This window comes from Dreissena polymorpha, chromosome 9 (genome assembly GCF_020536995.1).
Source record: "Dreissena polymorpha isolate Duluth1 chromosome 9, UMN_Dpol_1.0, whole genome shotgun sequence".
Classification (NCBI taxonomy): domain Eukaryota; kingdom Metazoa; phylum Mollusca; class Bivalvia; order Myida; family Dreissenidae; genus Dreissena; species Dreissena polymorpha.
The window spans coordinates 69,681,090-69,709,047 of NC_068363.1; the positions used below are offsets into that span (position 1 = coordinate 69,681,090).

The 27,958-nt window shown below is 33.5% G+C and overlaps 1 protein-coding gene and 1 long non-coding RNA gene across 3 annotated transcripts; both read right to left on the reverse strand.

Annotated features, from left to right (window-relative positions):
* Nucleotides 1-27,958, reverse strand: LOC127845294 (zonadhesin-like). Its single transcript, XM_052376123.1, has 6 exons — nt 27,858-27,958; nt 27,658-27,739; nt 27,250-27,318; nt 26,417-26,551; nt 25,922-26,068; nt 1-595 (listed from the first exon to the last, which is right to left on the reverse strand). Exons 2-6 carry the CDS (start codon nt 27,728-27,730, stop codon nt 513-515), a joined length of 507 nt encoding a protein of 168 aa, XP_052232083.1. The 5' UTR covers nt 27,731-27,739; nt 27,858-27,958; the 3' UTR covers nt 1-512.
* LOC127845296 (uncharacterized) lies at nt 11,131-15,461 on the reverse strand. Of its 2 annotated transcripts, XR_008033168.1 has the most exons (5): nt 15,234-15,461; nt 14,955-15,038; nt 14,537-14,716; nt 13,707-13,847; nt 11,131-12,926 (listed from the first exon to the last, which is right to left on the reverse strand). It is a non-coding gene; the product is annotated as an uncharacterized LOC127845296 (long non-coding RNA). The 2 variants fall into 2 exon arrangements; XR_008033167.1 differs by lacking the exon at nt 14,955-15,038.

The following is a 27,958-nucleotide window of genomic DNA, read 5'->3' on the forward strand; positions in this document are numbered from 1 at the left end:
TTTAATATGTAGGTCTATTTCTTTTGATAACTAAATATCCGACCAAAAGTGGCGCTCAGATGCCTACAAGGGACCACACTGTTCCGATAGACCTGGCATTGCCAGATGGTCGGCACTACGGCTTCATCAGGCATGCGCAGACAACCGGAACTCACATACATGTATACTCTCGATGACAACTGTAGACACGTTTCACGAGCACTTTCAAAGCCAGATCATGCATCAATTATATACAAAGCACACCGCTCTAAGTGTCTGCTTTCTGTTTGTGAAATCGTAAGTTTGAGAAAGTTTTGATTCTGTTGTAGTTGTTTTAGCGTTTGAAAATATATGTTCTGTATTGATAAATGAACACTCAAAGGGTTATGCAGATACAAACTAAATGCTGTCAACTGTACACGACTGGTTTTGTCTTAAGTATTTACAAAATATTTGTTCCATGACAATTCTTAAAGATATATAGTTATTTACAAATGGCAGGCAATGGTACCACTGCAGCACTGAAGGGTTTTCTAGATTAGAAACAGCAGAACTGTCGTCACCATGACACTAAAAAGTTCTGTCACTCTCACATGTCCGGCGCCATTCTCAGGATCTGAAGAGAATTCAGAAAAGTAGACTAATTAAAATATTATATACCTTACTTGAATACATTTGAAATTTATTTGTCGGGCTTTGAGCATTACTTATTGAAAAGGATAGTAAGTATACGGTATGGTGTATTTAATTGTGAAAACATATGCACATCACGTAAAACACACTTATTTTATAATAGCTTATACACGAGGTTGTTAATCACCTTGAAAATACAGTCCCTAAATGTTAACACCACCGTAAAGTAAATAAATGAATAATAAGCCGGACATAACACATCCGCTTGAGAATGTGCTTGATTTAAGAGGAGTCGTGGGAATAAACATAAAACGTGTATGGAAAACGAATGCATTTGGGGTCTGATTTGGTTTTAGTTGCTTTTGAAAGATAACACTAATTGATTGATTATCAAGTTGGTATTATTTTTGTAATATGACTATCAACAGAATTATATATTTGTATAAATATACAAAATTGTAAAAGAGACACTGTTCTCTGGCTCGGGAAAAAAGTAGTTTAGCATTGTTAAGTCATAATAAATGAAATTGAACTTCGAAAATTTCATAGGCGCTAGTTCCACGTGACCTTGTTTTGGAAAATAATTTGGAAACCTTTTCCATTGTTCATAAACCATTATCATTATATTAATGCTGCTAAATTAAGAAAATGCGATTTAAAAGTGGGAACAATCTTTTTTTTTTTAAATATGTCTATATTTCGGGGAAAATATACCGTCGATATGTCTATTTAATACAATACGAATTTTGCTGTGTTTATTGTACCTTTGTTGCACTTTCCATTATCTGCAGTATAGCCATCATTACACGCGCATATCAGTGTGGTTTGTTTGCCTGATACACAACTTGCGTTTGAAACACACTCCTGTTGGTTTGTACTGCGTCTTCTTCGTTTTCCGCCGCCAGTTGGTGCTGAAGATTTGTACAAGTACTGATATTTATTAAATATGAATATGTAGGAAGTTATTTTGTTGTCCTATAACAAAAGAGCAATATGACAGCGATATTAGGTGCAAACAATCATTGCATTAAATATAACAATATATATATATTCTTTATGAAACGGAATTTAAGCCAAGCGGGCAATAATTTGCACTTAAAGTTAACACTATTTTATAGTGATTATAAACATTTGTCAGTTTTTACTAAGTATCAAAACAGCGTAGCGCGAAATAATAATCATACATATTTGGTAATACTTCATCGATATTAGGATGGCAAGTGGTACACTTACGAGTAGGTGTCGTAGTATTTGTTGTTGCCACAGTAGTTGTTGTTGCCGAAGAAGAACTCGATGCTTGTGAAGCTGCACCTGTTGTTGTTATAGTTGTTGCTACGGTTGTTGTAGTTTCAATTGTGCATACTTAATCGGCCTCTGAACATGGGTTTGAAAACAAATCATAAATAAACAAGAACTCATATGACGCAAGCTTTATTTAACGAGTGGTACAAGACAATATTTTTTAAAGGAGATTAAACCGATATGTTTGTTTTAATGTATCAGTTCATTTCACTTCTTAGCATTCCATACAAATACATGTTTATAACAGATGCAATTCCGTCGTTCTATTGTTTTATATGGAGAATAAAACAAACAAACTGCCATATAATTTATAAAGTCTTACGTATAAACCATTTTCACAAACTGTCATACTATTTGCACACTTAACCGTTGCATCACATGGACCTGAAAGAAAAGATAAGCTCAAAAAAAACATATTCAAAATTGTCTTCTTAATTGTCAAGACGTTCATTTAAAAGGAATAACCTAGCGGAATTGGTATCGATTACTTTGACTTTCGTATTTATTGCATTCTACTAATGTTGAGGTGGAAAAAGTTGTATGTGTTTTCTGAATTATAATAATAATAATAGTAAATAAATAAATAAATAATACCTAAATGAAGAACACCTCTAAGAAATAGATTTGTGTAAACATACGCTTGGCATGTTATACGTAGTATACCTCTAATTTGGACAAGACATTAAAAAGAAGTTATAAGTATATTGGCTTACGTACTCGGCACATTACATCGCACAACGTAGGAACACGAAAGAAATACCACCGCCACCAAGAACGCCGATGGAATCATGTCGCGAACCTAAAGAAATAAAACAACGTTAAGTACATACGCAATGAAACAAACCTTAACATCCATTACATGTTATTTCTATTCCAAATTATTTTTTTAAGGCAAATCGACGCACTATCAAACACCAGGTCGACTTATGTGCGTTATGTCTGGAGATATGACTATTTATAATACGTCGTCTCCTTGGTTACCCTTATCAGTTGACAAGGATGTTTACGCAGCTGTGCGTTGATCGTTATAAGGGTAATGAAAAGAACGAGTTGCCATCAATAATTTATACCTCACAATATTGCGGTTTTGTTTGCATTAGATTTGTTTGTTCTAAAGAAAAAAAGTGTTCGTATAATTTCAATATTAATATATTGAAAAAAAATTGAAGCGATGCACTTGGTGAGAATTTTAGTGACCTTTCAAATAGTAAATACAATTCGGGTTCGCTATTTAGTTTATCAAAACTCATCATCGATAATGTATCAAACGGATTTGACACGTTACGGCACTGCATGGGTCTGAAACAAAACGACGTTTTCTATTGTTATAAGTGAACATACACATGAAACAGCCGGTAATAAACATGAAAAAGAGGTATAGAGGTATAGAGATCGGAATATTTAACTAAAAAAATGGAATGAATGAAGGGAAACATTATGTACGTATGTATGGCCGTCTGTCTGTCCGTATTTAGAACTATGTAGGAAAAAGTTCCGGTTCACTGTTTAACGTACACAATTAAACTTTGCCAGTTTCTTACGGTATACGAAGTTGTGCTTTTACGATTTCTTCTCGTCCCCCGTTACACATAACAAAAGAGAGACTATACTACTATTAACTTATTTATCAAAACTATACATCTCTGAAATTTTAACGTGAGATGTGTAATACATAGTATGTAATAATTTGTATTGGCCTTATTCTTAGTATTATAATATAATTTTATATAGCAAAATGACTTTTAAAATATTTCCTCTGAAATCATAAATTCCAATTCTTTAAGATTTGGTATATGATATTGTATTTAGGCTATTTTCAAACTATGTTCAAATATTGCCCCTGTGGTCAAAAACTAGCCTAGCCCCAGTGTCAAATATTGCATTGTTACAACTTGCTACATATTACCTAATGCGGCGTCGGGGGTATTCGTCGCTATCGTGGCAAGGTCAAGTTAGAACTTTAACAACTCAACCGATTATTGGAGTCGGCGTAATGCTATTGCTTAGGTTTGTGTGCTACAACTGCAATGAACTGAATGAGGTCTATTGAAACTGGTGTTTGGGTCATCTTGACTTTAACATTGACCTACTTTTGGAATAAGACTTATCCAGATGGTCAAATGTATTGGTTAAACGAAATTGACGTTAGAAAAGTCGGTAAGAGTATGCAAATTAAACTCACCACAATTTTATTTTCACTTATAATATCCGTTAATATGTAGATAAGCTGACATTTAACCATTTAAACAACTCAATGATGTATAATCCTGAAAAGTATGCTATACTTAAAAAGTTAGATTATGTCATTTTCGTATATAGTTCGAAATGGCTCTTTGTTCCTAATTTAGCAGCAAAAAGAAACAGTATTTTCAATTCATTTGATTAAGACTGCCCAAAGCTTGACGATACATGGTTAATGAATTTCTTTTAAGGCTTTATAACTTCGAAAAATATTTCTTCTCTTAAAGTCGTAACACAAGTGAGTGATTTAGTGCTATCTTAACTCTCTTATCTGAAATTATAGTTTTCACATTTTTGTTTACATAAGTTTACCTCTAGCTTTAAAAGATATTCCATTTCAGGGTGATTTTATCAGATAAATCTTGTAATATGTGTATAATAATGTAAAAGCGGAAGAAACGTTTCGGACAACTTTATTATGCACATATTGATAAATAATTTATAAGCTGATGCAAGATTGTGTAGGATTTGTCATACATTCTTCTTTCAAGGTGTTTAAAAAAATATTGCTAAATGTATCTGAGTCACTTCCTTTTAAGGCTTTTTTTCTCAATGATATGCTTTTATTTTTATATCAATAGGTTGCACTGATAAAGAAGTATGGTCTATGGTTCTATTAACGCAATGTTTATTTTCCTGCATAACAACTAAAGCGTCGTTTTGTCATTTTCCCACGTAGACGACTTTTATTTTGAAAAGAGTGAACACGAAAGATAGTTGAACCTATTGCTTTATTTTCCCTCTGGAAACTCAGGTGAACATAAGCGTGCAACAACGCCATTTCTCAATATTTACTTTATATTTTCAATTTAAGATACACGCATGTTTTAGTAATCATTATATGTGGTCACTTACAGGGAGCCATACTTATTTTCCGAAATAAAATAATTATGTTCGTTTCACGAAGTTAATCTTTTTTTCTGCACCGTATTATCAATTAAGTAACGTTTTTTATTGAAAAAAAAATCGAAAACGAATTAAAGATCATCCTTTGCTTTATTTCTCTCCCCAACGAATTTCTGTGAAACATTTTATAAATATCTAGAATAATACAAAAACCCAACAATGATTATAATAAATTGGTGATCTTATTGCGTAAGGATCTGAAGTGGCGACTAAGCCGTCGTCACATGATGTTTTTTATATTTGCATAAGAAAATCCCCGGCGTATTATGGCCTTGAAAAAAACATTATATACTAGCAATCCTTTATAAACACCGTCGATTGACGACATAAACATTATCAGTTTATAGTACAGTTTTTTGCGACGGGGAAAAACAGACAAGATAGGCGATTAGTACAGAGATCAAAGGTTTAATTTGAGTGTTTGTCGTAGCAAACATTTCGCAAACTTGTCCGTATTTGATAAGCAAGTTATTGCACGTAAAAAATAAAATGTACCTCACGTCCTTTTAATCTATATAAACAAATTTGTTTCGACTTAACATTTGTTTTATTTTTAGAATGATATATAAGTAAAATCGTGGCGCACGTATCGGTTGTTACATCAGGACTGCATGCAAATAAAATGTTATTGATATTTCGACTATTTAAAGATTATGTGGCATTTCCTATTCCTCCCAGTGTCAGTGTACGCGTCCTGATACTTGTAATCTTTCTTTGTTATAAATAAAAATATCAAAAGCATTTTTTTCATAACATTTGTATTGCGGCAGGTTAAAGGCAAAAACACCATTTGTAGTGGATTTTAGGTAATGTATATGTTACAAGTAACATTATTGAAAAAAAAAATAAACCAATAATGTACTTGCCTTGAGCAATTGCTTAAATGATATAATACAGAAGGAGAAGATTTTCTCGGAAACAATCATAAACAATATGCTGTAAGTGTCGTTAGGATTTTAAATAGTGTATTCATGCTACTACCTCAACGATTAAAATAATCATTGCATGCTACTCGTTTCGAGTGTCTTAGCACATCTTAACCTTTCAAATTGATTAAGACAATAATTTACCGAGACCAAGTCGGTTACAACGTTTAATTTGAATATAAGCTTAATTAATTTGATGTTTCGCTTATTTATTAAAAATTAACCAAATGAACACTTTATAGGTTGAACTTTTCAACGCACAAAGAAAAATTTGATCAAAGTTGTTATGCGTTAGTATTTTTACCGCTATGTAGGCCGACTATAATAGTTATTTTATTATAATAATGTATGTATCATCTCGAGCATATGTAATCCCCAATAACTAAGTTTGTACCTCCGTATACTGTAAGTACACTTTCTGTCTGTCGGGGTGGGCCAGCCGGTCAGTAGGTCGGTCGGTCTTTTGGCCGTTATGTCTTTCACGCTGCACATGTGAACTTTGTGTTGCGAACTAGTCCCTCAGTTGTCTGCCTATCAACATGAAACTTTAAAGATATGCTGTCTATAGAATGTAGAAGTGAAAGGCGTTATTTTCTTTCGTGTTTGTCGCGATATTCTTAGCTGATCAAAGTGAACTGTAACCTTTTCAAATGTTTGAAACCTAACATGTGTACTTTGTGTCGCAAATTAGTATCACAATTTTCTGTATATCAATATACAACTTAATAGATATGTTGCTCATAAGGCGTTGAGGTGCAATTCGTTACTTTTCTGTGTATGTCGCGAAATTCTTCTCAGAGTTATTTGCTCTTGAACTTAAGTAAATTTTGGATATAAACATAATTGCACTCTGCACATAGCGCTTCTGTTTTTCTACTTTAAAAATGAATCAAAAAAGTAAACATACTTACCATTTTCAATTTCTCATGCGACCTATAGCAAAAGAACACCACTTTGTTGTTGATAGAATTTCTATACGTTATTATTTTCTTTACGCTGTATTATTTGCAGGGTTATTTGCGCTTGAGATTAGGCAAATTTCGGATTTGGGTAACCTATAGGTCATTGTACATGTGCACTTTGTGTCGCGAACTAGTTTTCTGTGTACCAAAACGAAACTTTAAAAGGTTGTTTTTTATGTACAATGCAGAAAAGAAAGCCACGGTTTTGTGTATGTCAACCTATTTTGGCTGAGTACTGTGACGTAGAACATAGGGCATTTATTGAATTAACGTGTAGCTTTTTGTCTTTGTAAGTGATTATTTTAATAAAGCGAACAACACAATTTTATAATTAAATTTAATAATACTGTAAGCTGGGGCCTGCTTGAAAAGAAGGGACATTTAAAATTTTCAATGAGTGTTAATTTTATTGAAAATCGCTATCAGTAAATGTTGTATTTAAATACAAATACTGTACAGAACAACGCTGGTAAGTTTTCTCAGAAAATGTAATGCTTCAGGATTATTTAACGATGTTCTCATTCAGCGACCTCCCAAATGTGTATGTCCCCAATTTCATTGGATGTTGTTCACCTCAACAAAAAGTATCTAGCACTCGTGAACTCCCGATGCATAAATTACAGGATCACAAATGGATGTTAATCGACGTAAACACACCGGTAACTGGTGCTTTTTTCAACTGCTTAAAACACTTTTTCTGACGAATTTCAACTAGTGCATAAAAGACAGTTTTCTATGCGGCTTATGGCAATGTGAAATACATTAGAATTACTTTATTTAATAAACCTGTGTTCTTCGCCAAAAATTCTATATGTACAAAATTCCCTTACACGGTTATGCTGCAAGCAACGTTAAATTTTGACACCGATTGCAGACGTATTCGATAATGTATTCTTAAATCGTAGGATACCGGCACATACTGAAAAAAGAAAACTTGTCATAAAAGTGTTTCAATAACTTGAAAAAATAAAGTTCTTAACGGTGCGTTTTCATTCTGTCCAGCCCGTGTGTAAACCCCTGTCAACCCCGTCAATTCTGCATCCTGTATATTATGCATTGATCGTGCAATATATTTGCATTCGGTTCAGTTTGTGCACGTTTACACAGTTTAAACAGACCGTAATAGTAAACTTACAGTAAACTTAGTGAGGTTCGCTTCAATATTTGAAAGGGACATCCTTATCAAACGAATGACTTGTTTAATTTTCGATGACACACACATTCTTCCTTTAAGCGGCCCATCCACACACAATATCATTGTCAATAATATTGACAGAATATGTTTTGCCCTCAAGTGTACAAACATATTTATCAATATTTTGTTCATAAAGCATTGCGCTACTATTGGATAAACGAAAGCGAAAAAAGAAGATATTTTGGACAAAACAATGGTGTCAGCAAAAAAAAAGAAGTTTTGACACGTAATGCTCCTAAATGAACTTCGTGTAAATTATCCAGAAGATTACAGAAATTTTATTCGTATGGATGAAGAATCATTTTATGAACTCATCGACATGTTAACACCTTAAATACATATAATTATATATATATATATATATATATATATATATATATATATATATATATATATATATATATATATATATTGATTAAATATTATTGAAGGGTGCAAAACACTTGTCAATAAAATTGACAATGCGTCAATAAATATTTGAGCTCTCTGATTTTCATCAATACATTGACGGTGTCTTCAATATCATCCATTCACTATCAATTGTATTGTCAACCTTCATTTTTGACAATAAAATTGACAATGATAGTGTGTGTGGATGGGCCGCTTTAGGAATTGTACAAATTAATTCAATAATCATCTAAATATATATTTTGTGATTGTTATCCTTACAATTATTTTTGTTTTCGGTTCATATTTTTTATTTTTTATTTTGTTAAACTCTGATCAAGGTCTTCAACGATGTTTAAAGAATGATTTACAAGTGCTAAGCTGACATCAGATGACATTCGTGAAGCCGTCGAAAACTTATTATTATAACTCAATTTGTATCATTTTGGTATTCGTTCTAACGCTCTTATAACAAAATCTTTGAGTGTGACATCGTACATTTTTATTTTTTATTTTTGTGTTAAGTGAGTTGTTTCATTACTGAAGCATATTATGCTATACGTTTCAAAGAGTGTACGTAACCTAAAGCAGCACATTTTAAGATTTCTACAAGTGTTTTATTGTTTTGATCTTCATATAATTTGAACGTTGGTCGATAATTGATTGTAAGTATATTTACCGGATTTACCTTAGCCAATAACACATTTTGGATGAACATTTTTTTATACAAAATAAATATTAAGAAACGTATATATGGCAACCAAAAGTATATTATTTTGTATGAATGTTGACTACATGTATTATTTAATTGCTTTCGAACCGGGTGAAGTTATGTCAAATTTAGACAAACTTTCACATTTATGGGCATATCTTTATCATTCATCTGGAAATTATAATAAATATTTCACCAAACTTTCACCACCAAGAGACGGCGTGCTATGTGTTAGACCTTCAGGATCGAAGATCAAGATCACACCATATGGACGAAGTTTAAATGTAGGTATACTACCCTTGTTCGGACTGTAACTTTGTTTTCCTTAAGGACATTTTCTAAATGCTTGCCACACATTTTCGAATGTGAAGACGGCATATCGCTCGGCAAATTCCTGTCCTTACTTTCCAAGGTCAAGATCATATCATATTATCCCACTGTCGCCTGTGGTACCGTCTGGGACATACCGATCAGCTTCCTCCAGGCGTCTCGATTCTGGGCAAATCACTATCGTTGTGGGTTCCAGGTGAGAGATTGTCTTGTCGTATTTGAACTTTTCATTTAAATGACTTATCCTCCTTAACAGTTATGCAGATTTTGACTAAACATAACATAAATAATCATCGGATTACCATATTTCAATGCTGCTAAAATCTGTCCAATTGGTTAAATATTTTAGTAATTAGGACTGATATAAAAAATAAACACTTACAATATCCTCTATCAATGTAAAATTGTAAAGTAGTCGTCTGTGTCTTCTTGTTTATACCCCTAGGATGTAAATGTGCCGCGTAAATGGGTATGTATTGACTTAATAATAAATTATTCTGAAACGTTTCAAAATATATAAGCCTAACGTATGACAATATTGTTTCACTTATTACAGTCGCTGAATAAAATGTGAGCACAAATGAAATTCGCGACATTTTCGTGTATTTTGTGCCCTAATTTTGTTTAAATATATACATTCATTCACAGGAAGTATTAACGGTTTCAAGGAAAATAACTCTTACAGTATTTGCCCGAATAGATTTGACAGTGACCTCCCTCTTATGTTTCACCGCAAAAGGATTTTTTACAAAATAACCAAAAACAATACGCGTTTGAAAATAATTTGATAAAAAAATAGTATTATGTTGTTTGCCGCTTTTTTTTTTCGACTGTAACATTTATAAAACATAAACCGGCATTTGTGTGTCGTGAAGTCGTGTGCTTTATAAGGAAAACCGATATGTAAACATTGATCGCAATATTCACGTGCAAACTATCATGAAAAAATGGCATGGGTGTTAGTAGTAACGAAATGACTATCAGACACGGACGCTTATTGTACGTATCGTTTCATCTATGTTTGTTATTTGTTTCAGCGGTGCATGCTTTATTTTGGAATATATTGGTGATGGCACAGTGAACATTTCCTACGCATGATATGGTCCAATATATCATTTTGATGTCGCTGTGTTACTCAACAGTGTACTCCCTATCAAGGTGTATGTAGACTGTACAAACAGTCTTTTTTCCTATTCAATAGTATATAGGTTTTTCTGTTACGTTGCCGAATACTAGTAAATCATATACTTGCAAATGGACAACACAAATTGCAAATTGCGCCTATGTGAGAGTTTTCATGTTCAATCATACAGAAATTTTTACCAGTTCGTGCTCGCACGAATGTTTTAAAATAACTAACAACGTCCTAATGAGTGTTATTTGGATTTGTCAATTATTCGATTGGTAATTGTGTTTAGACGAGAAAGTGGCAATTTAGAGACACAATATATAAATATGTTCAGAGTTTGGCAAGAACAAAATAGATACATAGACATTCATATTGTATACAACTGACGCTTGCTTGTTACTTTAAAAAACAACTCTATGACACCACCGTTGTATCACATAGAAAGACATTTTATTTGTTTGCTTATGTTTGTCAGACCATTGAATTTACTGTAATCTTTAACATAAAATAGTGCTAAGAAAGCAAAACATTTCGATGGCAACTCTAAATACATCAGTTTCATATGGTCTACACGAAATTGTTATTAGATATGAAGTTGACTACAGCTGTTAACTGTGCGTACTATTTATCTGTTATATTTATTGTTGTTTTCGTTTAATATTAATAGTATATGTACATTTGACTGCGCACCATATATGCGTGTGTCTGTTTGATTCTTAAGATATAGAATTGCTTCACACTTTAGTAATCAAATACAAACACACTTAGAGGGTACGAAGTTGTTTGGACAATACGTTTGTTTTAGAGGCTGTTAATATGCACATTCGCTTAATGCATATCAAAGTTGACGTCCTTAGTAATCTAGGTGGTATGAATAAATATATACATGTACAATTGTAATCAGAACCAAATTGTCTAGCATTTGAAACCATTTACAGCATAAACATGATAAAGGTCAACAAACGTGTGTTTGATGTGCGCATGAACGCAGATAAGGATATGATTTGTTACCATGAAACCATGATAACATAATATACAATTAATATACAAATATAATATACAGATTCCAATCCTTACGAAATTTAGTGAAAAGCCTTAAACGTAAGTCCAAAATAGCAACGGTGTATCATCAGACAAGATGGAATTCGGCAATAATCAAAGTGAACTTTTTTCAAGCTACTGCATGGTTGAGAGTAAATCTCATTTGCGTGAGTTTCGCACTGCAGTTTCCAAATTAAAAAAACATTTCAGTGATTTCTGCGTGAACATCAACGTTCTCACTGAACTCAGGTTGAACAAAAGAATATCATAACCAGTGTATTTTACTTAAATACATCATAGAGCAAATTAAGATGATTTGTTTTTGAGACTATACTATTGCATTTTCTGAATTTATTCGTATACTGTAACAAAAACGCAGTGCGTTTATACTTAGGAAATTAAGACTGAAACCGAATGCTAACGTATCTTTAAACTTGAATGTTAGAAAAAAGTTGTATACGAGCACCGGTTGTATAAATTGTTTTGTGATAATCAGTGTTTAATTGTAGAGCGGTAACTGGGATCGAGGAACATGTATAATACGAAGGCTCGGTTTATAGGCAGATAACTATGTCAACACTATTTAGTATGTAGGTATATCGCTTGTATTCGTTAAAAAAGAATCCGGCCAAAAGTGGCGCTCATGTGCCAACAAGAAACCACACAGTTCTGGTTGATCTGGCATTGCTAGTTGGTCGGCACTACGGCTTCATCAGGCATGCGCAGATTACCAGAACTCACATACATGTAAACTCTCGGTGACATATTTTATAGACACAAGGCACACAAACTTTCAAAGCCAGATCATGCATCAATAATGTGCATATCACACCGCTCGAATGTTCTGCTCTCGGTTTGTGAAATCGTAAGTTTGTTTCAGTTGTAGTTGTTTAAGCATTTGAATTGTGTTTTTTCCTGTATTGATAAATGCACTTTCAAATTGACATGCAGATAAAAAATACATGTGTTCTACTACACACGACTGGTTTTGATTTAGGTATCTACAATATATTTGTTCCGTGATGAATCCTAAAGATATAAAGTTATATTCGACGATGACATCAACAATTCAACGAGCCGCTGTAGCGCTGGAAGGTTTGTTAGATGAGAAACAGCTGCACTGTCGTCACCATGGAAAGTACCGTCACTCTCAAATGTCCCGCGCCATTATAAGGATCTGTAGCTAATTAATAACAAAAACATATATATAACATATATTTTTAATAACTTATTGAATGCATGGTGTTTGCAGTTTATGTGTCTGGCATGTGTTGAGCATAACATGAATTATTTGTTACGAAAACAGTGAAATGTTTGTTCTTTATAATGGTGAAAATATATGCACATTACGCAATTATATACTTCAAGCTTGCACTATTTCCGTAGTTATATTCTCCTCGAATGCATTTCCGAAATTTCGATGCCAACGTCAAGAAAAGGAACACATAATAAACATACAATAAAACTTGCTTGAAAATGGGTTCCATTTATGAGGAGTCATAGAAGAAAATTAAACATGTATAGCTAACACATGTATTTGATGGCCTAGCAGATTTGGTAAAAGGGGTATTTCGAAGACGTATACGGAACATTTGATTAAATCGTTGCTCTAATTTTCGAAATATTATTCTCAACAATACTAAATAAAAGTTTATATTATTAAAACAGTGTCATTGAGACACGGTTCTCAGGCGCTAAAAACATGTAAAGTACAAATAAAACTTATAATGAATTAAATTGATCTTCGCCAATTTTGTGGGAGCGAGTTCGAATCCCACGAGAACCTGGAAAATAGTTTGGGAAATCATTTTTACAAACTGTGTTTCCATTTTTTTATTATAACGAATCATGATATTTTTGCTGCGAAATAAATGTGAGTCAAAAATGGGAATATGCATTATTTCATGCATGTCAATATTTCGGGGAAATATACCGTTGATATGTACTTTGAGTGTTTATTTACCTTTGAATAGTCCATTATCTGCCGTAAAGACATCATAACACGCACACACCAGTGTGGCTTGTTTTCCTGACAAACAACTTGCGTTTGAAACACATTCCTTATGGCCTGTATTGCGTTTCCTTCGTTTTCTGCCGCCAATGGCTAGAGTATAATATAAGTACTTATTTTAATTCAACATGAATATGTATGTATTTATTTATTTAAGTTGGACATCGTCTAGAAGCGATACAGCAATGTGCCATTAGCAATATTTGGTGCAAACTATCCAGGCAGTTTATACAGCGGAACATATATTCCTTATAATACGAACTTAGAGCAAAACCGCCACACACTGAGGTCAAATGCTATACATTTTGATTAAATATGCCTTATTTTATAAGCATTCTACCATGCATTTCGACATGCCCTGTTATAATTGGTCATCGTTATCAGGCAGTGGGGCACATGCCAGACTCATGTTCCGATGTCCAAGGTCAAGGTCACTCAAATTCCGTTGCACACCGCCATTTGAAAGCACGGTTAATACCGTTAATGTTTATAAATTTATTTTGTAATGCGGAGCTTTATTTTATAATGACTTATAAAGGTTTCATTTAACAATTATTAGATTGGGTCAATGAAAGTGGATGTGCACATAATTTCGCGTTGCAAGCATTTAACGGGGGATATCAACCCAAGAATGTGCTTTTTTAACTTGAAAGTAACTGACATTTTTGATCACATTAAATGCTTCAGTTTAACACCGTATCCAAAACGTACATAGCGAATTATAGTTACCATAAATATGCTGTCATACTTGACTACACTATAATGGCAAGTGTTACACTTACGAGCACCTGTTGTTGCGCTTGCATCCGCAGTAGTTAAAGGTGTTGCAGTAGATGCAGGTGACGCAGTTGTTGTTGGCGCCTAGGTAGAACTCGGTGCTTGGGAAGTTGAACCTGACTGGGTTGGTCCAGCGGTTGTTTGGGCGGTTGTTGAAGTTTCTATTGTGCATACTTGATCGGCCTCTGAACATTGATAAGAAACAAATTATAAATAAATATGAACTGAAATGTCGAAAACATTATTTATTGAGTCAGATAAGACAATGATCTTTAAATCAGAGAAAACAGATGTGTGTGTTTAAATAAATTATTCAATAAATCAATACAAATACGTGCTCTGTAACATGTGTAATTTTCTGCGTTCTTTGTTTTATATGTAGAATAAAGCGGAAATACTACCGCATAATTAATAAAGACTTACGTATATGACAGAAATCATTTTCACAACCTGTGACATTATTTGCACACTCTACCGTTGCATTACATGGACCTAAAGGTCCATAAGCTAAAAAAGGAATAACATCCGCAATTGTCTCCTCAATTCAAAAGAAATGATCCATGAAAATCGATTGTTTTGACATTCGTATTAAATTCTAAGTGCTAGATTTTGCGTTAACATTCCGACGTAGTCTTACGCGTGTCATTGTTTACGTAATATACCTCTAATTTGGTGAAGTTAAAAGTATATTGGTTTACGCACTTAGCACATCACATCGCGCAACGTAGGAACACGAAAGAAATACCACCACCACCAAGAACGACGATGGAATCATGTCGTGAACCTAAAGAAACAAAACAACGTTAAGTACATACGGAATTAAACAAACCTAAACAGCAATTACTTGTAATTATTATTCCAAATATTTCACACAAAAAATAAAAAGGCATATCGATGCGCTATCAAACACCAGGTCGACTTATCTGCGCAATGTCTGGAGAAATGACTATTTATAATACGCCGTCTCCTTGGTGACCCTTATCTTTTGACAAGGATGTTTACGGAGCTGTGCGTTTGTCGTTATAAAGGAAATCAAAAGAACGAGTTGTCATCAATAATGTATACCTCACAATATTGCGGTTTTGTTTGCATACGATTTGTTTGTTCTAACGAAAAATGTTTGACTATTATATTAATATTACTATATTGCAAAAAACTTATAAAATACCTTATGTGAGCATTTTAGTGACCTTTCTTGAAGAAAATACAATTCTGATTTGCTAGTTAGTAGTGTAAAACTCAGCTTCGATGATGTATCGAACGGTTTTGACTATTTTATCGTTTTGTACACGCAAATTCTTCAAGATATATCAAAACGGAGTCGTTAAGGCACTTCATGGATTTGAAACGAAACGACGCTTCTTATTGAATACAAGTGAACATACACATTCAATAGCCAGTTATAAACATTAAAGAGTCGTTTTGAAAGAATAGAGCTCGAAAGATTCATCTCAAAAAGGAGCGAATGAAGGGAAACATCATGGACGTAGATATGTCCGTTTGTCAGTCCGTATTTAGAAATTTGTCGGACTAAGTTCTCCTTCACTGTTTAACGGACAAAATAAAAACTTGCCTGTTTTCTTTTTAACAGTTTGGAAGTTGGGCTTTTGCGATTTTAATCGTCCCACGTTTAAAATTACTTAAAACATGTCACTTTTTCTACTCATTTACTATTGATTTTATAAGCAAAACATAATCTCTGAAACTTTAACCACCAGATGTGTGATAACTAGTTTGTACATTTGTATATTGACCATATTATAACTATCATCTTATCATGACAGTGGGATCAAAACTGACCACACCCAGAGTTTTAAATAGCTTGTTATATAGCAAAATAACTTTATAAATCATTCCCTCTGAAATCATACGTTCCAATTCTTTAAGATAAGGTATGTACCATTGTATTGTTGATTGTTTTTCTTCAAATATTGACCCTTGGTTAAAACTAGCCTAGCCCTGGTGTCAAATGTTGCATTGTTACAACTTGCTACATATTATCTGATGCGGTGTCGGGAATATTCGTTACAGCCGTCGAGAGGTCAAGTTCGAACTACAATAACTCAACCGATCATTGGCGTCGGCGTTGTGCTGTGGATATGGTTTGCGGGCTATAACTTTAATCAACTGTAGGGATTCTATTGAACTGGTATTTGGGGTCACCGAATGATTAACCGAATGGGTAATAAGCAAACACCTACACCTATCAATTAAGAATATTAACATCCGTGTGTGTACCTTTCACTGTCTCTTTTAGCGGAAACATCTCTTTCCACATATATACTATTATTGTAAAGCCTCTGTACCGATGCAGTACGAAATGTTACGCTTTATAACTCTAACTCTCACTTACTATTTAATCAACAGAAGCACAAGCGATTTGCTCTGTCTCGCATTGACTCATAATTGCGATTAATTCTGGAAAGCGGTATACCACTTGCGAAATATTTATATCATGTCATGTGATTATCGTTTTTGTAGATAATGCAGTAACTGCAAATGCGTTCAGATGGCTGTTAGGTGTTATATTTTATATGATTGTTCATAATGGAACGCAATTATTCATTGAAAGTAACCTCTTGAAAAACACTTTTTTTCACTGGCTGTTGTTATTTTGTCTAAGTTATCTCTATAACATAAATATGAGGAAAGAGAGTGCACCCACATCTCGACCTGTGCCTTAAGATAAACTCTTTATAAATTTGAATGGGTTGTGTTTATTTCAAACTTGCGCTACAAAAAGCTATAACATAATTTTCAAAACTGAGTTGCGTCTCAGATTATGCAATAGCGTACAATGTCAGTGCCTTCGGCGCTTCGATTATGGTAAAATACTGGGGCTGAGAGTTTGCATCACATCCCATATGCGAAAAACTATTTGGAGTGCTATTACTTGTTCGAGTTTTTTTAAGTTTGTCTTGACATTGAAACGTATATGCTTTTTCTAACATGTCTTCTTGAAACCTCGCGTTTTGATTTTTTGAGGGTTAATAAAATATTGATACTTTATTGTTCAACCATACTTGACAAAACTGTGCATGTAAACATAACATATCACAAACTTTTTATGTTCTCTGATTAAAGTTAGCTCAGCCGTGTACAATGTGATCATTTTGTTGTCATCTTTTGTCCGTCATGAGGTGTGTGTCATGCGTCGAATGTCATTCGCCATATGTTTTTAACGAGCCCCAGCACCACCCCTTACACCACAGGACACATAGTACGAAACTTCACAGGAATTGTCCCTTGGTTACCCTCTTTCCAAATTGTTCAAATCGTTCCGATCTGCTGCATGGGTGGGTGATCAGTTAAAAAAACACTTTTACAGCTTATAGTGGTCATCTACATGTTTTTGTTGTTATAACGTCTATGTGGTCGGAATAGTACAAGCGCTGGGATCAAATGCTTTATTTTTAGCAAAAAAAACTGTCAAAGTTTTCTTTTCTGAAACCACAATGGTGATATTTGGTATGTGATGTAAAATATTGCTCCTCTACAAAGCTTTCCCATCAATTCTGTTATACAAACTTGCCACGCACCAGTCAAAATTGTAATATTGACGTTATAAACACACACATTCTTTTTGCTCAAACACCGCGAGGTATGTGTGCTGTTTGTTATGTAACGTATAGTGGTGCTTTATTAAGCTTAACAGAATTATGCATACGGCGTTAAAACTGGCCGTACCTCGAGGCACATGTTAATTTAAGACGATGTTCTTTCTTGATGCTTAAAACCGGTGATCGATTAAAGATTATCCTGGTACTATTGTATGAAATATCAGGTTTAGTTTAACATAATTATACCTCACTAACTTAAACATATATTCTTTATTCAACGTCAGTCATTTTTATCAGGCGAATGGCAAAACATATATATACTTCTGCCAAAAAGAAGCAAACACATTAACCTGTAATATTTTTATAAATAAAGTCTAAGTATAATTGTTCATTTATTTTTTTACATTTCTCCACTTAACGTATTAACACTCTTTATAGGATTTCTATTGTTGTTTACTTAAATATCCTATATTTTAGATAACGCATTATTCAATATAAGTGCATTGAACCTCTTAAGTGTAAATCTATATATAATTGTATTGAAAGGCTACACTTGCTGACAAAATTAAATAATATGCGATATAAGTTGAACGCTTAAATGTTGATATCTTTGTTTTGAATGTGTTAATGTCACTCTGTTAATATTTATATGCGAAACATTAGAAATAACTTGTACGATTCCACATGCAATGATCCAATAACCAATTTTGTTTAACAGGGTTTTGGTATGTGAAGTCGTGATTCATTCGTAACGTACATGTTTTGTGTATTTGCAGTAGCAACTCCTCTGCGTAATTTGGCCTTGAATACCTGAAACACATCACATCACAGTCATTCGTCTTTACCCCGCTCCCTGAAAGATGACTACAAGTTGGCAATAAATCATCGGCCAGTTTTACTTTTATACCTACATGATCATCAGTCAAGATAGGAAAGGTATTAAGAAATTAAAATTTTGCGTTGATGACTTTTTCTTTTCCAAAAAACGTCTTTGAATACTTTAAAGAAACTCACATCAACTGACATAATGTTTTCTTTGACATTGACTAACTATTGGAATAAGACTTCTCCAGAAGGTCTAAAGTGTTGTTTAAACGAAATTGACGTTAGAAAAGTCGATTAGAGTATTCAACATAAACTCATCACAATTTTGTATTTCATTAATAATATCCAATTATATGTAGATATGCTGACATTTAACCATTAATTTAAACAACTTAATGATATTTAATCCTGAAAAAGTATGCTATACTTAGAAAGGTAGATACTGTCATTTTTGTATTTGCTTTGAACTGGCTCTTTGTTTCTTATTCAGCATAAAGAAGCAGTATGCTCGATTCATTTGAGCCAGACTGTCCAAAGCTCGATGGTACCTGGTAAATGAATGACTTGTTAGGCTTTATAACTTCGAAAAAGATCTCTTCTCTCAAATTCGTAACACAAGTGAGCGATCTAGTGCCATCTTAATCCTCGTATCTGACATTATAGTCTTCAGATGTTTGTTTGTTTACATAATTTTACATCTAGCTTAAAAATATATTGTATTTCAGGGTGATTTTATCAGATGAATGTCGTAACATGTTTCTAATACTGTAAAAGCAGAAGAAACGTTTTTGATAACTTAATTATGCAAATATTGATAAATCCTTTATAAGATTATGCAAGATTGTGTAGGATTTGTACTCAATTTTTTTTTATGGTGTTTTTTATATAATTAAATATTGCTTGATCATTTATATCAACCGGCTGCACTGATAAAGTGGTACGGTCTATTGCTAGGTTAATGCAGTGAATATTTTCATGACTTACAGTTGATGCGTCGTGGCATGATTTTAACATGTAAACGAGTTTTACTAGGGTAAGTGTGAACACGAAAGACAGACTCACCTATTGGTTTATTTTTCCTCTGGAAACTCAGGTGAATATTTGCGTGCAGCAGCACCATTTCTCTATATCTACTAAGTAAATTTAATTAAAGATACACGCATGTTAAAGTTATCATTATATGTGGTAATTTACAAGGATTCATAATTATTTCCCGAAATGAAATAATGATGGTCGTTTGACGAAGTAAATAACATTTGTCTACATAATCATTTTATGAACGTTGTACCAAATTATCAATTTAGTAACGTTTTTATTTCAAAAAGAAATCGATTAAATGAATTTAAGGTCTTCCTTTGCTTTATTTTCACTCCGCAACAAATTTCTGTGAAATATCGATTTCTATACTGAGACTTCAAGTGCCAACGAATTATTATAATAAATTGGAGATCGATTCTTTTGCGTTGGGATCTGAAGTGGGGACTCATCCGTCTGCACATGATGTTTTTTAATATTTGCATAAGACAATCCCCGGCGTATTATGGCCTTGAAAACACATCACATCTAAGCAATCCTGTATATACACCGTCGATAGACTTTCGATTCATTATCTGTATATAGTACTTTTTTGCGAAGGTGCAAATAAGACAAGATAGGCGATTTATACTGAGATCGAATGTTTAGTTCGAGTGTTTGCGTCGCAAACGTGTATGTTATAAGCAAGTTATTGTATGTTAAACATTTTGACCTGACATGTTTTCACTGTACTGCAAGTACTTTCAATCAAGCATGTATATCCGTAGTATCGATCATCTTAATGAATACATACACGTTTGGAAGTAAACTGATACAAAACCACGCATGTGATATAAGTCAATATATAGTTAAATATGTATTATTGGACATGTAACGAGAACTGCATTTAAATCGGCTTTGTTTTGACAAAATACTGTCTAGACTCAGCTCCCGGTAGTAATCTGCACCATGTACAATGTGTCTCATAATATCGGCCCTTCTGATTGATTGCTCAGGTTTGTTATTATGCGCATGTGCTTGGTCTAAACATAGTAGCTGAATGGAATACCGAAAGTTTTGCTTATGTTGTTCTTAAAATATTTTTACATTTTATTAAAAAAATAAGCGGCATATAAAACATTTCATAAAGCTACTATTGATTCATAAACAAACTAACATAATTGTGTGTTACGTAATTTAAAAGTCATAGCAAAGCATCACCCTGGAACAAACATCACTTATTTTCCTTTGAACACCGGAAATCATGCGAATGATCGTCGTAATAGTCATAGATAACCATAAAATAGATTGAACCTTCTTCAAATTAAAAAAACATTAACTTTCGAGCACTTCTTGAGGGGTTTGCGTTAAAGTCTCGATACTATGACGAGGGCCGTTACTATGATAATAGTATTCAAATAAATGTTTTTGTTTCGAGTTAACTTTTTTTTTAATTGTTGGCATTATATGTAAGTTTATATACAAGTAAAATCGTGGCGTTCATGTGGGTTATTAAATCAGGACTGCCTGAAAATAAAATGTTAGTTATATCTCGACTATCTTGATCGCCTAGAAGTAAACTAAAATATTCTTAAACGTGTCAAAAAGATTAACATAACGTGTCTTTTAGCGATTGGTTAAATGCCAAAATATACGCCCTGACAAGGGAAGTAACAGTTTAATGGAATATAACTGCTGCACATTTCGTCCGAAAAGATCGGATACTAATCTCCCTTGATTGTTTGTAATTATTCTCAAATGTATATGCTTGGATTAAGATGCTTTGTGCGAGAATAGTATACACTGTAAAATTAACATTTTTACACAAAACAATAATCGGTACGTGTGTGTCGTGTCTTTGTGTATTTTTTGGCCATTTGTTTTTCTATGGAAACCGTAGTGTAAACATTAAGCGCAATATTCACGTGCAATATTCATGCATTCATTGAATGCAATATTCATATGCAAACTAGCATAACCATACTAGTGGTCTGGTCGACAATATTAAGCTAATTTTTATGCTTGTTATATGGTTTATTTGTGTCCGTATCAAAAGTATAACTAAATTCACGTTCTTAAAATTTTTATTATACAATGTGCAAACATTGAACATGATAATCGGACACATATTCTGACTGTATCTACCACTTGATTTATAATATATATTTTGGTAAACGATTTATTAAGGAATATATTGATGTTGTCAGTGTGAACAATTCCAACACAAGACATGGTTCTATATATACCATGGTCCTATCGCGGTTACGTGAAACTCAACAGTGTGTTCTCTATCAATTTGTATATAGTGACAGTCTTTACAAACAGTTCATTTTCCCATTCAATAGCGTATAGATTTTTATGTTCCCCCAAATTTTTTTTTGGAGGAGCATATAGTCGCCGCTTCGTCTGTCCGTGCGTGTGTGCGTGTGTCCGTCCGTCCGTGCACAATTTTTGTCCGGGCTATTTCTCAGCAATTAATGACCGGAATTCAATTGAACTTTATGGGAAGCTTCACTACCAAGAGGAGATGTGCATATTATCAGCCGGTTCTGGTCGGATGATTTTTAACAGAATTATGGCCCTTTGAAATTTTCCATTCACTGTACATATAGTGCAATTTTTGCCCCCCCCCCACCCCCAACTACTAGACGTTTCCTTTTATCTGAATATATAGTGCAATATTGTGACAAAAAACCTTTGGGGAGCATCACCCTTCTCCGACGGTTTCTTGTTTATTTAGTTGGTGTATACTAGCTGATGTCAAGCGTGTAAATTGACACAAAAAATACATTGCGCCTATGCGGGAGTTTTCATTTAAAATCATACATCATTTTATGCGATTTGCTACTAATACGAATGGTTAAAATAACTTTAGCCGTCCTTATAAGTATCATTTATATTTGTTAAAATTTTAATAATAATTATGTATATGCAAAAATGCACTTTGGGAGGCACATGATACACATATGTTCAACGTTATAAAAACATAAATAGAGATTCATGTACAATCATATTATGTACTATAAGGAAAAATTTACATTTGCTTATTTTTATGCAAACGCCACAGCATGGAATCGCCATTGTATTATGAATATAAAGAGTGTTCATTGGTTGTCTAATGTCATTGAGACTATTGATTTTACTGTAACGTTTTACACTAAATAGTGTTAAGATAGCGAAAACAATCTAAAGGCAACGCTAAATACAAAAGTTGATACCGACCTACACCAAAATGTTAGTCGAGACCATATTGGCCACGGCTGTGTAATGTTTGAACCATTTTCGTTTTCCCAATTTAATTATCCGTAATAAACATTATTGTTGTTGTTGTTTTTTCAATATCAATATTATATTGCTTGTTAACAGTTCATCATGTAAATGTTTCTACGTGATTGTAACATTTCTTGACATTTTTTAATTCCAAACATAAACGTAGGGGGTATGTAGATTTTTTTAAAAACGTTTGTTTTAGAGCTTGTTTAAAATACAAATTAGCTTTACGTGTATCAAAGTTGACGTCCTTATTAACGAATTCATGTAGGTTGCAAATAAAAACTATATAAATGTACGAATGTTGTAAGAACTGAATTGTATAGCATGTAAACCCATAAAAACCATACACATGATAAAGGAAAACAAACGTTAATTGGATGTGTGCTTTAAGCTAGATAAAGATATTATATGTTACAAAATAACCATGATAGAGATCGCAATGTACGTATTCCAATTCGTATCTACTTTAATGTAAAACTTTAAACTTAAGTAAAAAATAAAATTGACACGTTGCATGTAGGGACACTATGACTGTGCCTTTTCTTAAAGAGTATTCTAACCGCACTGCATTTGAGAAATAAACAAGTGTGTCATCCAACACGAAAGAACCCGACAATTATCAAAGTGTACTGTTCTCAATAAACATTTTTTTCCAAGTTTCTTAAAAGTTGAGAATAACCCTCCTTTGCAAGTGTGTCCGGCTTAAGTTTCCACTTTAAAACATCGATTTATTAGTGAACAGTAACGCCCCCACTGTACTCATGACTAAAAACATATTATAATTAGTGGTGTCTTTTACTCTTCCAAACAAACAATAAATGAACATGATTTGTTTAAGATATTATTCCATGGCTTATCTGAATGTATACTGTAACCTAGCCACAGTTGTTTTTTTCAGTATTTACGACCGAAACTGAATGCGAATGTATTTGTTTTACATTCAGTGTTGACAAAATAGCTGTATCCGAATATTATTTATATGAATAATTTGTGTTATAGTGCTCATTTATATAGGCATTACGGATTTCGTGGAAGATGTTTAACATATAGGTTCAGTTATTAGGCAGATATAACAACAATATTTAATATGTAGGTCTATTTTTTTTAATAACTAAACATCCGACCGAAAGTGGCGCTTAGGTGCCAACAAGGGACCAAACTGTTCCGATAGACCTGGCATTGCCAGTCGGTCGGCACTTCGGCTTCATCAGGCATGCGCAGATAACCGGAACTCTCATACATGTACAATCTCGATGACAACTGTGGACACGTTGCACACGCACTTTCAAAGCCAGATCATGCATCAATAATGTACAAAGCGCAACGCTCTAGGTGTCTGCTTTCTGTTTGTGAAATCGTACGTTTGTGAAAGTTTTGTTTCTGTTGTAGTTGTTTAAGCGTTTGAAAATATATTTTCTGTATTAATAAATGAACTTTCAAAGGAATATACAGATATGCAGATACAAACTAAATGCGGTCTACTGTACGCGACTGGTTTTGTCTTTAGTATTTACAAAATATTTGTTCCTTGACAGGTCCTATAGATATATAGTTATTCACAAACGGCAGGCAATGGTACCACTGCAGCACTGAAGGATTTTCTAGATTAGAAACAGCAGCACTGTCGTCACCATGACACTGAAAAGTTCCGTCACCCTCACATGTCCGGCGCCATTATCAGGATCTGAAGATGATTCAGAAAATAAGACTAATTTAAATATTATATAACTTCCTTGAATACATTTGAAATTTATTTGTCGGTCTTTGAGCATAAGTATACGGTATGTTGTATATAATTGTGAAAACATATGCACATCACGTAAAACACACTTATTTTATAGGAGCTTATACACGAGGTTGTTAATTACCTTGAAAAATGCAGTCCCTAAATGTTAACACCATCGTTAAGTAAAAACAAAAGAATAATAAGCGGGAAATAACACATCCGCTTGACAATGTGTTTGATTTTTGAGGAGTCTTGGGAATAAACATAAAACGTGCATGGAAAACGAATGCATTTGGAGACTAAGCAGATTTGGTTAAAGAGGCATTTGAAGGATAATACTAATTGATGGATTATCAAGTTGGTATTTTATTTTATAATAAGTCTATCAACATAATTATTTTTATAAATATTAAAAATTTGTATGTGAGACACTGTTCTCTGGCTCGGGTAGTTGAACATTGTAAAGTCATAATAAATGAAATTGAACTTCGCAAATTTCATAGGCGCTAGTTCCACGTGACCTTGGTTTGGAAATAATTTAAAGGTAAAGGTAAAGGCATGCTTTTATTGTCTGATTACTTACTATGATTCAATCGACTTTGACATTTACCCCCCGATCACTGGGATTTAAGTCGTCCGTTTACATATGGCGCCGAAGGCAGTCACGGCACATTGACTTATTTCCCTCACAGGTACCCATTTATACACCTGGGTGGAGAGGAGCAAGCGTGGGATTAATTTTTTGCTCAGATAAATCCAGTGCCTCGAGCGGGATTCGAACCAGACCAGCATCCTACCACTATACCACTGTCCCCAATTTAGAAACCTTTTCAATTGTATATTAACGATTATCATTATATTAATGTTGCTTAATTAATAATATGCGATTTAAAAGTGGGAACATGCATTTTTTTAATATGTCTATATTTCGGGTAAATACGCCGTCGATATGTCTATTTAAAACTACATGAATTGTGCTGTGTTTATTGTACCTTTGTTGCACTTTCCATTATCTGCTTTATAGCCATCATTACACGCGCACACCAGTGTTGGTTGTAGGCCAGGTACACAACTTGCGTTTGAAACACACTCCTGTTGGTTTGCACTGCGTCTTCTTCGTTTTACGGGGCCAGGTAGTGCTGAAGATTTGTGCAAGTACTGATATTTATTAAATATGAATATGTATGAAGTTATTTGTTATAGTGAAGTTTAGCATCGTCTTATAACAAAAGAGCAATATGACATTAGCGATATTACATGTAGGTGCAAACAATCATTGCATTAAATATAACAATTTATATATATTCTTAATGTAACAGAATTTAAGCCAAACGGGCAACAAATTGCACTTAAAATTAATAATATTTTATGATGATAATAAACATTTGTCAGTTTTAACAAAGTATCAAAACTGCTTAACGCAAAACAATTATCATACATATTTTGTAATACTTCACCGATACTAGGATGACAAGTGGTACACTTACGAGTAGTTGTTGCCGCAGTCGTTGTTGTTGCCACAGTAGTTGTTGTTGCCGAGGTAGAACTCGATACTTGTGAAGGTGTTGTTACAGTTGTTGCTACGGTTGGTGTAGTTTCAAGCGTGCATACTTGGCCGGCCTCTGAACATGGGTACGAAAACAAATCATAAATAAACAAGAAACTCAAATGTCGCAAACTTTATTTAAAGTGATATAATGGGCATCTGACAGTTTATAGGTGTCTATCGCAACCGTTGTTTATTTTTGGTGTTTTCACTTCATATACACTTATATTTGTTAATGCAGCATCAACATACTAAAACAATATCCCGGAAAGAAAAAAATAATGCATTTGAATATCAACCGTACTTTCGTTTGACAACCGATCACGCATGTACAATGTGAACCTAAATTTAGTTTTAGTGAAGATTCGTTTATACGACACAAAGACACGATTTTGTTTTACGGATCATTTCGGCTTACAGGACTGGGTGGGTCACGTAAAATATATAATATAAAATATATTTTTATAAACAACTGGTAGCAAGATGAGTTGCAGATTATTGGTCAGTAACCACATTTTAACTTACTCTTTTGACCTGTTAATTCTTTTCAGCTCAATTCAACTGTGAAAAATGCCCATAATATCACTTTAACGAATGATAAAAGAAAATAATCTTTAAAGGCCATTCAACCGATAAGTTTGTTTTAATGTATTGGTTCATTTCACAGCTTAGCATTCCATACAAATACATGTTTATAACAGATGCAATGCCGTTGTTCTATTGTTTCATATGGAGAATTAAAAAAACACTACCATATAATTTATAAACACTTACGTATATGACAGAAACCATTTTCACAAACTGTGATATTATTTGCACATGCTACCGTTGCATTACATGGACCTGAAAGAAAAGATAACATAAAAAAGAATCACATCCGCAATTGTCTTCTCAATTGTCAAGACGTTCTTTTCAAAGGAATAACCAAGCGGAATTGTTATCGATTACTTTGACTTTCGTAAGGCATTCTACTTATGTTTAGGTGGAAAGAGTTGTATGAGTTGTCCGAATAATAATTATAATAAATAAGTAAATAATAAGTAAAGGAAGAAAACCTGTGTGTGCTTAATTTTTTTGTAAACATTCCAACGCAGTTTTACGCGTTTCATGGTTTTCGTCATTTACCTTTAATTTTGTCATAAAAACATAAACACGAAGTTAAAAGTATATGTGTTTACGTACTATTCACATTACATCGCACAATGTAGAAACACGACAGAAATACCACCGCCACCAAGAACCCTGATGGAATCATGTCGTGAACCTAAGAAAATAAAACAACGTTAAGTACATACGCAATTAAAAACAAACCTAAACAGCCATAACATGCAATTTATATTCCAAATTATTTCACACCAAAATAAAATGTCATATCAACCCACTTTCAAACACCTGGTCGACTTATCTGCGTTATGTCTGGAGAGATGACTATTTATAATACGATGTCTCCTTGGTGACCCATATCTATTGACAAGGAAGTTTA

Excerpts from the sequence above, each read along its gene's own strand:
- LOC127845294 (XM_052376123.1), bottom strand. The coding sequence starts at position 27,730 with ATGATTCCATCAGGGTTCTTGGTGGCGGTGGTATTTCTGTCGTGTTTC. Across the intron at positions 26,552-27,249 it reads AAATGGTTTCTGTCATATAC|AGGCCGGCCAAGTATGCACG; the intron begins GTAAGTGTTTAT and ends ACCCATGTTCAG. Across the intron at positions 596-25,921 it reads TAATGGAAAGTGCAACAAAG|ATCCTGAGAATGGCGCCGGA; the intron begins GTACAATAAACA and ends AATTCTCTTCAG.